General features: G+C 31.8%; 2 protein-coding genes across 3 annotated transcripts; both read right to left on the reverse strand.

The window, feature by feature from the left end:
- Positions 1-3,410: 3,410 nt before the first annotated feature.
- LOC111899084 (uncharacterized) lies at positions 3,411-6,680 on the reverse strand. Its single transcript, XM_023894968.3, has 12 exons — positions 6,257-6,680; positions 5,777-5,850; positions 5,616-5,699; positions 5,378-5,539; positions 5,193-5,285; positions 4,926-5,108; positions 4,777-4,844; positions 4,639-4,690; positions 4,510-4,563; positions 4,331-4,420; positions 4,146-4,212; positions 3,411-3,999 (listed from the first exon to the last, which is right to left on the reverse strand). Exons 1-12 carry the CDS (start codon positions 6,414-6,416, stop codon positions 3,908-3,910), a joined length of 1,179 nt encoding a protein of 392 aa, XP_023750736.1. The 5' UTR covers positions 6,417-6,680; the 3' UTR covers positions 3,411-3,907.
- Positions 6,681-11,196: 4,516 nt separating this feature from the next.
- Positions 11,197-14,528, reverse strand: LOC111899023 (protein LNK1). 2 transcript variants are annotated; one of them, XM_023894904.3, is made up of 7 exons: positions 14,371-14,528; positions 13,756-13,885; positions 13,052-13,572; positions 12,273-12,924; positions 12,044-12,165; positions 11,783-11,906; positions 11,197-11,491 (listed from the first exon to the last, which is right to left on the reverse strand). In XM_023894904.3, exons 2-7 carry the CDS (start codon positions 13,777-13,779, stop codon positions 11,441-11,443), a joined length of 1,494 nt encoding a protein of 497 aa, XP_023750672.1. In that variant the 5' UTR covers positions 13,780-13,885; positions 14,371-14,528; the 3' UTR covers positions 11,197-11,440. The 2 variants fall into 2 exon arrangements, with proteins under 2 accessions (XP_023750672.1, XP_023750671.1); XM_023894903.3 differs by having other exon boundaries at positions 13,756-13,911; positions 14,371-14,527.
- Positions 14,529-14,757: the final 229 nt, after the last annotated feature.

Genomic DNA, 14,757 nt, shown 5'->3' on the forward strand with positions numbered 1-14,757 from the left:
GATTTTTTTGATTAGCTTTCAAGTGGAAGATTGTTGATTTATGAACTATAAGGTTATTATATAGAATTTTTATATTAGATTATTAATATTTTAATACTATATACAATTAAAATCATAATATTCATAATTAAAATGATAATTCATAATTATATATATATATATATATATATATATATATATATATATATATATATATATATATATTAATTAAAGATGGACAATCCTTAGGAATAGTACCTGACCAGCCTACTGTTACTCGGGTTAAATTCGTTAACCATGGTCATCGTCCCACATCATCTGGTATAACCCACCGCCTCATCTCATCTCAATCCTTCCACCACCTCAATCAGTTTTAATCTACTGGACAATTTATGACATTGTATCGATTTTTTGTGGATAGGTGTTATCACATTTATCTGTCACCGCCGTTACTCTACAATCAAATGGTTATAGATTGGTCATTATCCACCGACTGTCTCTCCCCTATCTTCTTCAAATTCTCTCTACTCCCTCAACCATGGTCATCGCCTCACTATATTCTTCCAGATTATCCTTCTCCCACCTCGCTCTCTGCAGTCCAGGAACTCTAAATTCATCTCTACCGGAACTGGCATCCGCAACCCCTACGACTCCTTTCCTCTTCCGATGAAATTGACCCGTGTCATTACCACCGCCTCAAATCCCTCTTTCCACTTCCTGATTCATCTTATCCACCACTACCCTCTATGACGGCTTCTCTTTAGAACCGATTGAGAACCGCCATCACCACCGTCTGTTTGCATCACCGATCTCCGCCAGCTGCAACCATCGTCATCCCGTCGTCGCTGCCTTCAGGCGATGTAGCGAATTCGGTTACCATACTGATCTATTTTGCTTTGCACACCTCCAATTGTCTTCGTCTGCATCAGAAGTCGGGATCGTGTTTCTCAACTTTTTATTTCATGCCCTAATTCTGTCTTCTTATGTGTGTTGTGAATATGTATGTTGTTAGGGAGTGTTTGGCTTGGCTTTTCAGGGGGCAAAAGTCCTTTTTGGAAAAGTCACAAAAAGTCAGGTTTTCCTGACTTTTCCAAAAAGTTCATTTTTACTTGTATCCAAATCCAAAAGTAGCTTCTAAAATGCATTTGTCAAACATCTTTTGCTTTCTATCTTTTCCTAAAAGAACTTTTGGCTTCTAAAATGCTAAGCCAAACACCCTCTTAGTACGTAATGTTTACAAGCACATATCCTTATTTGCTATGTACGATAATCATGAGGGGACCATTCAGTTACGATAATCTTTTGATTTCTCGATTTCTTTTTGCGTTTCTGCAGACAAAGATGGGTGAAGAGTTATCTGGAGGAGACGGAATGAGGATTAGCAAAGTAACATTTCTATCTCTCGGTTACTTATTACATAGGAAAAATTGTAACATGATTTTCTTTTTATATCCTATTTCCAGCTGTCGTTTACTTTTATATCCTTGTGTTTTTATGTGCATGGGGTTTGGTGGTGTGGATAACACGGTTTGAGATCGGTGTTTCCACCTCAACCTTATATTTTGGATAAAAATTCATCCAAACTTTAAACTACATGATGATAATCAATGGTGCATGAGAAATTGTTTCATGTTAGTAAAACATGTTTTTTTTGACATTTTTATTATGAAAACTTGAATTTAAAAATGGTTAAGAGCGTGAAAAAAAATGGTTGTTAAAAACACCTTTAAATCTATATTACCTTAACACCCTCCAATACAAACTTAATATCTTTAATTTATTGTTAATAAATTTAATTTCTAAAGTATATATGATTGATTTTTTTAAGATAAAATCTGCTTTCGCATTTTCGCAAAATATTAATGTTTTCGCATGAACCTATATATATATATATATATATATATATATATATATATATATATATATATATATATATACACACACAGAGAGAGAGAGCTTAAATGTCATAACTCATTGCATACTAATATGATAATTGATAACATATATGTTAGATAACTAAGTTCATAATTAATAACATACCAACAAATTTATGTTCATAATTCAACCCAATCCAAAAATATCAAAGTTAAACTACTATTGTTACCATTACCTTGTTAGTCTGTTGTTACAATTAACCAGTTCACAAACAAAACTCCACAATATACAAAAAGGGGAACGAATGGTTGCTTTCTAGTTAGGTCAGCCCACAAAAAAATCATGTTTTTGGTTTGGGCTTTTTAAAAAAATCTGAGTTGGCCTAAAAATTGATTTTCTTTTTGTCAAGTAGCCCAACAATGACTTGCAAGCAATTACGGTAATAATGTCATTACAGCGTTTACATGAATCGCAGTGAATCGTGGCGCTATTAGTCACTGCTATACAAGACCACTATTTAATACGACTATATTATCGTTGAGACCCCTAACCGATATAGTGTGCTATTAACTACATAGTTTAGGAAGACTAATTGCTTCTAGCGGAGATCAAGGGTGTTTCGGAAATGGTGTTTGTGAACAAAATAAATACAAAACAATGAGCCATATTGTGTCAATATCCCATATTACTTAGACAGTTTCATTTGTCTCTATCTATCTATCTCTATAAATAGAACATTAATGTAATTGTAAACCTCCACCGGAGATCAATAATAAAAATTTCTTATTCGCCTGTGAATGTGAATATGGGCAGTAAAAGTTGACATGGAACGACAAAAATACACAACACAAAACGAACTTGTGACGAAATAGAATTTTGAATTCGTGTTTGTGTCGTTTTCGAGTCATGTATAAAAAACACAATGTCATGTCGTGTTCATGTTCATGTTCGAAATTCGACACAATAATAGCACGGAATTTCTTTTTTGTTTCGTGTCATGTTCATGTTTAAAAATCGTGTATATTTAGTAGCATTCTATTTTGTTTTATGTTATTTTTTGTCGTTTTATTCGTATTTGTCGTGTTTAAATAAATGTTTTTACAAGAACTTATGTATGACATTATGCAAATGGTTATTTTTGTCGTGATATCGTGTTTTTATTGAGTCATGTTCGTGTTGACAGAAAAAACACATTATCATGTCGTGTTGTGTTTAGGTTAAGAAAAAATACTTGGTGTCGTGTTGTGTTAGGCAAAAACACGAAACAGTTGCACAATTTCTCACCCCTACATGTGAGCATAGAACAATTACCAGAATCATAGGAACCATGTAAATCTTGTCTCATTTATTTTTTTCACATCTTTTAATTATGCATGTGTCATTCGAATATATAACAGTGTCATCCTAAAACTGGCCTAGCATGTACGCAAGGAATACTATAACATCAAGCTCAACGAGAAGTGAGAAGTGTAGATAACCTCCGAAAGATCTTAGAGGTTGTTTCTTTTCGAATTAATTAACTTAATATGGTGACTATATATTATTATTGTTTCTTTTTTACTTAGTCTTCACAGAATGACTTGATAGATTAAGCCAAAAAACATGCTTAGTATATTCAGACACCAACCTTTTACCTATTTCCCACTATTATGTTTCTTCCTACTCCTCTCACATTATAATCAATGAATATTGTAAAAAAAATACCTTATATGAGGGTAAACTAGTCATTTACTCTCATTTAAATGATTTAATATATAGGAAAAATGTTTCAAGATCCAGTTTAAGGTAAGACTATTTATGAAGAATTTGACAATATTTCTTCTTTTTTTCAATATATTGAGACAAAAAAAATTGTGTACACTAATAAAAAGAATAAAAAAATAATGTTAAAACTGTCCTAATGTCAATGAACTATACATGAAGATGACCCATTACAAACGACTAATTAAAAAAAAAAAAAAGATAATTACAATGACAATACCGAAGGAGAATATGATTGTCGAACCTGAAATTAAGTGGTGAGGGTTTTGAAGTGGAAAAGACCGTTTTACCCTTAGCCTAATTTCCCAATTTCCCTTTTCTTCTTCATAGCCTTATGACCATGGTAAATAAATGAATCTACAATCCCTGCAACCGTGAAGATACCTGAACACAACATCAAATGTTCATAAAAGGTTAATGGAAAGAAGTGTCAATTGTATGGACTATGGAATGGAATCTGTCAAAGGAATGGAATTGAATGTTTTTGGAAGGAATGGAATCTGTCAAAGGAATATATCATTATCATGTACCTCCTACTATCGCGCATAGATTGGTCAAGAAGTGTAAGAAGGAAGCATGCCTTTCTGTGAAAGTCACCTGAAGAAGCAATTTTGTAATAAATACAAGTGATAAAAAACATTTAGTATAAAATCATTAATTTAATAATTAGTAACCCAAAATAAAGAAATTGGACCTAAATGAAAAAAAAAAAAACCTTAATTGGAGAGAGGTCATAGAAGAAGAAGACTCCAGGAAGCCCTCGATGTTTGACTTGTGGAGCCTTATAATGTTCTGTCACAGAGAACTGTAGGATACGAATTCCACAAATTTTTAAAATACAAAAAATGATCATAAATACATTTCCAATTTAAATAATTAAATTTCATCAAATACCTGATTTGACTTGATAACTCGCCCACTAAGAGGGGTGTACACAGTTGGAACCACCTGAAAATTTAATTAAGATTTTTTATATTTGTTTCATGAATTTATTCACATAAAGATTCATTGTAGAATACTAACCTTGAGAAAATACTGATATATTCCATTTGGAGTTCCTTGATACCAACGCACCCTGAAAGGTTAAAAAGAAACCATTTTGACCCTCAAAATTTAAAAACAAACAGTTTTGACCCTCAATAATTAAGAAAAGAATCTTACCCATCAAGTGGATTTACTTTCCCAGGATAATAGTCTCCAAAAGCTAATTTATTTATCCTGTGACTTATCTGCAAAATTTATAAGCACTTAAAAAGTAAAACCAAAAAAAAAAAAGGAAATTGTGGAAGATCAAAAAGATTGTAGCATACATTATAACTATCGTCTTCAAAACTATGGGCATCATGTACATGGGGTAAATGCATATTTGCAAGATGAAAGCTTTTAACAAAGTGAAAATTTCCAGCCACTTTGTTGATAATTATAGATCCATACACATTGCACCCTTCACCTTGTTCAGCTTTAATCCTTTGAACAAAACCTTCTCTTTTACACTAAAATGTCAAGAATGTTAAACTTTTCAACATTTTTATTCAAGATTTGGATATTAAATATTAATCTTGAATCAAACCACTAACCTGATCAATCAAATCAGGATTCATTAATCCCCATCCTCTTCTTCTATATGCTTCACGAACCTCATCACATGTATTACAACATTCACTTTCTGACTGAAATGTTAAACAGTAACAAGATTACAAGAATCAATTATTTGATGCATGATTTTTCTGAGTTTATATAATTATATATCAAAGGCATATACCTGTTCTGCACCAAAACATGAGCCACAGTATGTTTCATTATCTTGAACATCTCCACCATGTTTCTGCTTTAGCTTCCCAATATTAGGTTTACCAATCTTGTCAAATTTCACTTGGATTATATGCCCATCAGAATCGATTCTGTTCTTCATTACAGAATGTTTCTGCAGCGATAAATTGTAGTCAAATGCCATGAAAACAAATAAACAATAGCTACGGGAACATGTAAAGATGACATACAATATCAAGATGTTGCTCCCCACTGATATCAATGGCATCAAGACTGAGTAGTGTGCATGAAACTGCAGGGAATGTGATATCAAACTGCATTTACAGATGTGAATTGTGAGTTATGAGTTCATGTTTTGATATAAATCTTGGAAATTATCGATAATTTTTACATTAATTTTGAGGTGTTCCCCTCTTGAAGTATCAACTACAAGCTTTGTATCGGTAACTGTTTGAAGATATAGTCCTGAAATAGAGAAGACACCAACAACAACATTTAGATGTTGAATTCAACATCATTTTGTAGAAATACCAAAAGTAATATACTATAGATAGCAAGGAAGATCGATTTTGGACACTATGAGTAGCAAAATATAATGGTTAAAGAGGAGCAAATAACTTTTACTTTACTGTATATCAAATGCTATAAACGCATGATGAATTGATGTTAATGAGAACCAATGGGAAATGCATGCTGATATTATCCCGAACAAAAAAGGAACCCAAACACGGACATTAAATCACTAAGAGCTACTTAAAGATTCATAATGAGAATTATCAGATCACACATGGAATTATTATAGGGAAATCAATTCCTTATTTATCCTACAAACAAACAGCAAATCATACGCTATAATACAAAGGAATTTTACCGAACTCCGAGAAAATCAGGAAGAGCATCGCAAAGGATGAAGCGAGGGTAATAACACCACCAGAAAGCGTACGGCTGTAGAAATCCTCATTGACTTTAGGGTACGCATCCAGATTCCGAACCTTGCTGAAAACTCTGTTCATAATGCCCACAGAAGGCATATCATCCAAATAACCTAAAACTCCAAAGTGACAACAATTTTCTCTTGAAATTCAGATTATTTTGTATCAAATTCGAAACTCACGCCCTCGATTTTCACTCCTCCATCTACATGCGTTCCAAATGGTGGAGGTGAAGGAGAACGGCCGGCGCCGGAAAATGTTAGAGATCAAATTTGTACGTGATTCGGCGTTATTTTCCGTTGGCTTTGAATTCGCTGGACGAAACTCCGCCATTTTTGAGTTTTTTTTTTTGGTTATAATTGATGCCAACTCCTAATCTACGGGCATGCGATTTTCAATAACGTCGAATGAATTTAATATTTCAAAAACAACGCTCAGGTTTTATTAAACTGCAGAAAACACCTTTTACTTTTATTTCTTGACTATTATTGTAATTTATTGATTTTTTCACATAAGATTTTAAAAGGACCTCATAAATTGGTTCTTGAAACTTTAAAGGGTGATATTTTTCTTAATGTGTTATATATATATATATATATATATATATATATATATATATATATATATATATATATATATATATATATATATATATATATATATATATATATATATATATATATATATATATCAGTCATAACCATTAAAACGATTAAATACTAATAATAACAGTGACTATACATGTATTTTTATGTATATTATATCTATTAGGTCTAAAACTTGTATATTATATGGGTTGATTAAAGAAAATAAAATATTAAAATATAAATAATAAGTATTTTTTAAAATAAAATTTTAAAATAAAAAATAAAGAAACATATTAATTGCAATTTAGTATAATATTTATTACATTCGATATTATATATATATATATATATATATATATATATATATATATATATATATATATATATATATGTATATAAGTATTTGTTTTAATTTTAAAAATTAAGAAAACAATAAAATTGACATTGGATATTATTTATTTAAAAAGTATCACAAAATAATAAGTGTCAAAACTCATTAAAAATTAATATGTAGTAAAATTATCTTCATTTGTTATAGTAGATACTAAATATGTTTGACTTTATTTTCCACCGTTTAGTCCTTTCACTTTTTATTTTTGTACTTTTTCCTTTTAGTTTGTAAAATGGGACTTTACACCTTCTATTTTTCAAAATTAAGCTTTTATCTGCTTCGACTTTAAAAAAACTTTCTATATTGTCACTTCCACTCTTTCAATTTTTTAAACTTTCTAATTTAACCTTGTACTGTATATAATCTTATTTTTTTTAGTTACCACCCCTTAACTTTATAAAATATTACTTTCACCCCATTGGCTTTAAAAGAGTTCAACTTCTTAAATACATTATTGTCAACGCAACCTTACACCCCTTAAATTTCTAAACTTTCATGTTTACCCCCGTACTATATGTAATCTGATATCTACCGACTTTATCTACGTTTCGGCATAAAATTTTTACGTTTTCATGCTTATTTTTAAGCATTTTTCTTGACATGGATGTGGTCCTTGACTTTTGTGTTTTGGCAACCTTAGTCCTCCTAGGTTTCTATGTATGGCTTTGGTCCTTAACTTTTTTTGGTTTGACAACTTAAGTCCTCCTAAACTTATATTGCTATAGAAAGAGTTCTTCTACTTAAATACATTATTGTCGCCGCAAGTGCGGCGGAGTAAAATCCAAGTTTATTTCAAATAGAGATGTTGCTAAAAGGTTTCAATGTTAAGGAGCTTTTTATGATTTATTGGAATTTATATGCAAACGTGACGGTCAATAGGTCTTGTACTTGAACTAGTAAATGAGCCCGCACATTGCTGCGGGTTTTTATATGTTTTTGTTGTGTATAAACCAATTATATTTTAAAAAGCTGAAGCTTTATCGGTTAAAGTAACATTTAAAAAATAAAAAGGATGAAAAATGTCTTTTCAAAGTAGAGTAAAAAACATATTAATAAGTCCATAAAATATTTTTGCCTAGTTAAAAATAAGACCAGAATTGAAAGAAAAAAAAAAAAAAAAAAAAAAAAAAAAAAAAAAAAAAAAAAACTATTGTTTTCAAGTAATGTGACAACCCACAATAGCTGTTAATATATAGTAAATAAAGTTGCATAACATATAAACAATAAAAAGTTTGGGTTAAACTTCAACAAGTTTAAGGTAAATAATTTGGATTTGGGGATAGTTTGTCAATAAATGGAAATAGTTTAGGGACCAGTTTCATAATTTAGATGTTTTGAATGCTGTAATTCAATCACACGACGCACAATAGCAAAAGAAATGAATAGATGTGCATAATAGATCAACCTTTATTGTACAATATGCATCAGGAAGAGTACTATTAACTACAGTAACTTATAGAGAGAAAAGTTAACTTGCATTTTGTATATATTTATAATATATTATAACAAAAGATTCAACATTTCAATGTATATCACCATGCTAAGTTTTGGAGACCGATTCATCCTTTTTTGTGAGTGACTTTCGATATTAGATTAGACATTATAATGCGTAATGGACTTGTCAGAGTCTTTCAGGCTTGGCCTTTATAGGTAGATTTTAGGTAACTTACTGGTATGTATATCATTTGACTTCGTGTAACCTAATGTATGTAAGCTAATGGGCAAATATCAATTAAATATATATTTTGTGTTCGCTTGTGGACGTAGTCAACCACTCTGATCATGTGAACAACATAAAATGATTTTTATTTATTTGTTTTTTTATTATTACTCTTTAAAATCATTTATCAAGTTGTAGAAGTGTTTAATCCTTAACAAACCACGTGTGGAAAATGATAATAGATACATGTCTTGCTTCAAGGTTTTTTTATTGGTTAAATTTATATTTTTGGTTCTTAGTTTATGGTTTATTTGTTTTTTATTTTTCGGTTCCAAACCGGTTCACATGCCTATTGACATGTGCCTTGCCTTTATATGTTGCAGAAGAGAAGGATTATCAAATGAGTCTTGAGTGTTCCTTCATGCCATCCAGACCCCTATAAACTTCCCTAAGCCATACAACTAATTTGACATTCCTTAATAATTTGTGTGTTAACCGTTATTTGTGAATTTATTTTGTTTATTTTCATAGGAAAATATTATATTGTAGACAAAGGTTATCCCGACCATTTTACACCATATTCATGCATTACATATCATGAACCACAATTTGCGCATGTTCTTCCAACTAATGCTCAAGAGATTTTCACTTGGGTTTGAGATACATTCATATCTTTAAAGTTGTATTGAACATTTATATCGAGTATTAAAAAAGATGTGGAAATTTTGGACAAAATGTTAAGATACGGCGAGAAGATGCAAATATGTAGGGTTGTTAATCGGATCAACCCGATCGGGTTTCGGGTTAAACGGGACGGGTTAATCGGGTTTTTTTTAAAGAAATTGACCTTAAACCCGATCCTATTAAGGTTTTGGTTAGTCGGGTTAATCGGGTTTAAATAGAAATAAAATAATATTTGTTTATTTTAGCAAATAACTTACAAATATAAGAACCTAAAATGTAACGTTTTAAAAAGTAAACTCTTTGTACATAGAATGAATTTAAAAACAAAAAAATGTGGGTTCATAAACTTGCTTTAACTTATATATACATAACTTTTTTTTACCTTTTGAACTCTCTGTAACTTATACATAAAGAATTTTTATAAGCTTTTGAACTCTTTGTGAATATAGCATTTATCAAATATGTCAACTTTTTGTATTTTAGTAATTTGTAATTAGTTAGTTACTTACTTTATAAATTAACATGGTAAAAACTTAAATATGAAATACTTGTTCAGGTTAATAAAGTATGCCCCTTATTCTGTGTGAACATGGCATTTATCAAGTATGTCCCTTATTCGGGTTAATCGGGTTAACCCACAACCCGATTTTTTTTAAAAAAATCAACTATAAATCTGACCCTAAATGCAATTCAAGTATGTCGGGTTAACCCGAATCATCCGATTTAGAATTTTGACCATATTAAACCCGACCCTAAGTACCTTATTTAGGTTCAGGTCGGATCGGGTTAATCGGGTTCGGGTTTTTTTGACACCGCTACAAATATGTGTGATAATGACGGTATTACTCTCATAACTATATTCAAAGGAAAGACTCAACAAATATGATTTTCAATATTGTTAATTAAAATTATCAATATCCGAATAATTTGGAGATTCAAGATTTACTTATGTTAACACTCAGAGAGTCAAACCATGAGATTCAAAAAATTGTAATAATAATGCAAATATGATTGGAATGTAAAGAATGTCTTTTAAACAAAAAATTATTGGAAACTCTTTGTTATTAAAGTAGCTTAAAATGAAAAAATACAAGGTAAATTATATAGCCAAATGTTTTTTTCCATAGCATTTTACATATATCATCAAACTTATCAACTAACTTTTACCAATACTATTACATTGGCTGACTTATTAACTACCACCTAACAAAGGCTAGTTTTTCGCAGCTAACTTTTAGCCTTTAATCACCCAAACACAACCTTAGAGGAACCTAGTTTAACATAATATTTCAACTTTATAGCAACTCCTAGTTATATTATATGCAACAAATATTTGAAAGATATCAACACGGATTTAAATACAATGGAAATACAATGATCCACTCAACTCATTGATATTACGAATTAGGGACACATGTTTTAGTTACATCAAAATATGGCTAGGTGAGTTCCAAAATCGAATCACACATGTGTATTGATCAAATTTTGGACGCATGTAGATTTAGATTTCAATCACCAAATTTGTCTTATGACATTAAAACAAAAAACAAAAATATATGCATCCAAAACAACAATATATATCAACGAACATATACACAGATGAATTCTAGGTCAAAATTGGGCCACCATGATGAGAATCAATGGTCAAACGAACAAGATGATACAAAAGATGGACACCAATTGAACAGGTGTATGAGTCCATATCCGACTCTATTGGACGATTTTATATAACATATTATATATTATATTTGCACATCATTAAAACTTGCTTTCAAATCTACCATGCCTACCTAACAACATGTTAGTTTTTTCGACTGCTTGAAACCTTGTCATCTGATTCATTTCTCCTTTCCTGACAAAAAAAAAGTCTAATTTTAGTATCTTAATACTGTGAATAAAAAATAGTTTAATAATAGAATTATGAGTATTACATATTTGGTCCAAGGGCAAAAAATGGTCATTTAAAAATATTTGGGTTAGTAGTTAAGATTTCACTGTTTGTAGACCATATCCACATCAAAATGAAACCAGAGGACGTTTTTGGGACAAAATTCAAAACTTGGGACTAAAGGTGTAATTTATCTAGTTTCAAAGATATTTAATTTAGTTAGCTCAGTTTATTTAATTTTGTTGTTGCATTTACCTTTGCATTTGGTTTGAGAGGTGAAGTTGTAGGCATGTTGAATGACTCTGAAGGCCTATGAAACAACAAATGCGCTATTGTCCGATCAATAGGATTTGTGTCTGTTTCCATGTCCATAAAGCCACTGTACATGAAAAAAAAAACATAACATTAATTATTTTCAAATAGAAGGGGCATTCTCGTCTTTTCACATAATGGGGATTGAGGACCTGAGTCACATACACAGTACACTGTATTGAAAATAGAGAAAGAAAAACATACTTGTTAGTTCCATCGGTCAATAGGGGCCCACTTATGCCTGCATGGTTATTATGTCTTTGTTCTGCACTTCTAGCTAACCGGTACAGACTATCCCTTATGCATAATTTAGTCCTCAAATCCAACTGAAAACCACACAAAAAGGGGATTTCATTCTTTTGTTTTTTATTAAAAGACCAAAATACCCTCATCATATACATTGGACGTATTAAAAAAGACAAAGTTATCCCACCTGTTCCATAACTTGTTGGAGCTGTCTGAAACTTGTTGCTTCTAGTGAGATTTCATCCAATTCAGTACTAATTGAAGAACCTTCTGGAACATCTAATGAACCTAATCCAACTGAAGATCCTTTCTTCAATTCCCGAATATCATTTTGGCTTTCAATCTTCTTTTGAGATGGAATTAGGTCACTTCCTGAAGCCTGAATCATCATCATGTCCATTTGTTTTCCATTTCCACCAAATGAAGGCTCAAATCCCCCATAATTTTCAGAACCAGTCCCTTGAAATAAAGGGTCGCCATAACTTACCATTGATTCATTGGAAGTTTCCTTTTGGGAAGAACACGTGGGGCCCTTATTTTCAAATTTGGTACAACTCATCATTGGGCCAGATGGATCATGCAGATAAGTGGTGTTCTGCATGTACCCTTTATTATCTTTTGGTTTAAACTCATCTTTGCTTTCAGACACGATTCTTGATCTTTTATTATCAGATTCTTGAGATCCGTTATTCTGTGGTGGTGTATTTGTTTCTGTACATGGAAACTTAAGCTCCATTTTCATTGGTTCTTCATATCCTCCAGCTGGATCTTCAGATGTAAACCACACCAATTCATCGTCATTCCCCGTGACACCAAGTCCAAATGACGAATCACAATTGCTGAAAATATGAAATTTTATTCTTAAATCTATATTTTGTTATAACAATGTATATAAAAAAAAAAAAAAAAAAAAAAAAAAAAAAAAAGAGAACTTTATTGGTTATTGTTTTGGGATTTAGGGTTTACCTTAACATCCTGTCCATGTCATCAAAGTTTCCGATATCAGGCCAACCATAATATAAAAGATCACTTGATTCTTTATCATCACCATCATTTGAGAATAAGTTAAGATCTGGTTGTAATGTTGTTAACTTATTATGACTTGGAGGGTAATTGTAGGAGTTATTATCACCAACAGCAGCAGAGTTATCTTTAAGGATTCCATCATCTGTACATAACTCACTGCCAGATGTAATGTTGCTACTTATTTTAGCATCACCAGATTGTATAGTAGACATGTCTTTTGCTGAGTCAGCATCACCAGAAGCAGCAAAAACACCCCATGAATCTTTTTCCATCATTTGTGTTTCTTTATTTAATGTTTCAGGGTTGCTTTCTTCTTTTATTTGAAGAGGCGCTGTTACATCACGCCTAGGCTTCTTACAGATGGCGTCCTCACTTTTATCTTCACCACCATCATCTTTGTTAGGGTGGGGCACTATATGATCACCACTTCGGTCAAAATCGTCCCAGATAATATCTTCAAGCTGTTACACAAGTTAAAGATTTTAGCTAATCATAGTCATATGTCTTAGCACTAATTAGAACTTCAATTGCTTAATCATTTCCAGTAAGAAATCACAAAAACATGTTATAGTTTGCATTGGAAATAACCTATAGTAACAAATTACACAATGGAGCCATAACAAGTACACTATCAGCTATAGTACCTCATAAATAGACAAGTCTGACATTCCTTCAACCTCTATCCAGTACTGATGATGCACCCCAAGTTCTGATCCGCCTTCATACTTAACCAAAGTAACAGTGATTATAAGAGAGACAGAACGCCCTGTACCTCTGTTCAACAAATCAACAATCACAACCTGAAAAGATTATTACACATGAGAATCAGAATATTCAATAGATAAAGTAGAACTAAAATCTGCTCAATTAGAAGAACAAATCGATTCCATAACACTTCTATTACAAACATTCTAGGTCACACAAAACATGCATCGGTTCGAAGAATATAGACATAACGATGTGCTGGTGCAAACTGTTAAAAGTTGAAGACTAGAAATTGTTTAAGTCTCACAGTATTATTATCCAATCGAGTGAAAATCAAACAAAGGTTACTGAACAAATTAGCAATTATCAAGTCGAACGATGAAGACCCCCAACGAAAAACTACTTATTCTTTCGATTCCATCTCTTCATCATGTATACAACACAAACTGTATTGAAACGACATCAAATCGTAGCTCATAAACATATTTCAAACAATAAGATATAAACAAAGCAAAAAAGCACCACTTCTGGTAAGATCTACCGGAAAAACTCACCGGAAAAGTCGAAGTCAATACACCATCTAAAATTTCCACCAAATTCGGCCGCGAAACTCAGCACTTGATATCAACAAACCCTAGTTCGTGGATCTACAGAGACAAATCTCGTAGGTTCGATGGAGAGAGAAAGAGAGGGCTTTGAGAAAGAAAATAAAAAATAAATAAAATTTGGTGTGGGGAAATAAGGGGGCTGCGATGGGGTGACACGTGGCAGGAAGATCAAAAGAAAGACGGGGGGATGAGAGAGAGCGTATCTAGGAATTGGTGGACGAGAGAGGCGGACGATATACGATCTGTTTCCATCGTATGATTGTGCCACGTATTACATGTGCCACGTGGATATGTTGGACCCACGGATGCTCGCAAGTGGTGGCTGTGGTGGAC

The sequence above is a fragment of the Lactuca sativa genome, chromosome 9, assembly GCF_002870075.4.
Source record: "Lactuca sativa cultivar Salinas chromosome 9, Lsat_Salinas_v11, whole genome shotgun sequence".
Taxonomy (NCBI): Eukaryota; Viridiplantae; Streptophyta; class Magnoliopsida; order Asterales; family Asteraceae; genus Lactuca; species Lactuca sativa.

Excerpts from the sequence above, each read along its gene's own strand:
- LOC111899084 (XM_023894968.3), bottom strand. The coding sequence starts at position 6,416 with ATGCCTTCTGTGGGCATTATGAACAGAGTTTTCAGCAAGGTTCGGAAT. Across the intron at positions 5,851-6,256 it reads CCTGATTTTCTCGGAGTTCG|GACTATATCTTCAAACAGTT; the intron begins GTAAAATTCCTT and ends TCTCTATTTCAG. Across the intron at positions 4,421-4,509 it reads GAGTTATCAAGTCAAATCAG|TTCTCTGTGACAGAACATTA; the intron begins GTATTTGATGAA and ends CGTATCCTACAG.
- LOC111899023 (XM_023894904.3), bottom strand. The coding sequence starts at position 13,779 with ATGTCAGACTTGTCTATTTATGAG. Across the intron at positions 12,925-13,051 it reads GACATGGACAGGATGTTAAG|CAATTGTGATTCGTCATTTG; the intron begins GTAAACCCTAAA and ends TCATATTTTCAG. Across the intron at positions 11,907-12,043 it reads TTGACCGATGGAACTAACAA|TGGCTTTATGGACATGGAAA; the intron begins GTATGTTTTTCT and ends TTTCATGTACAG.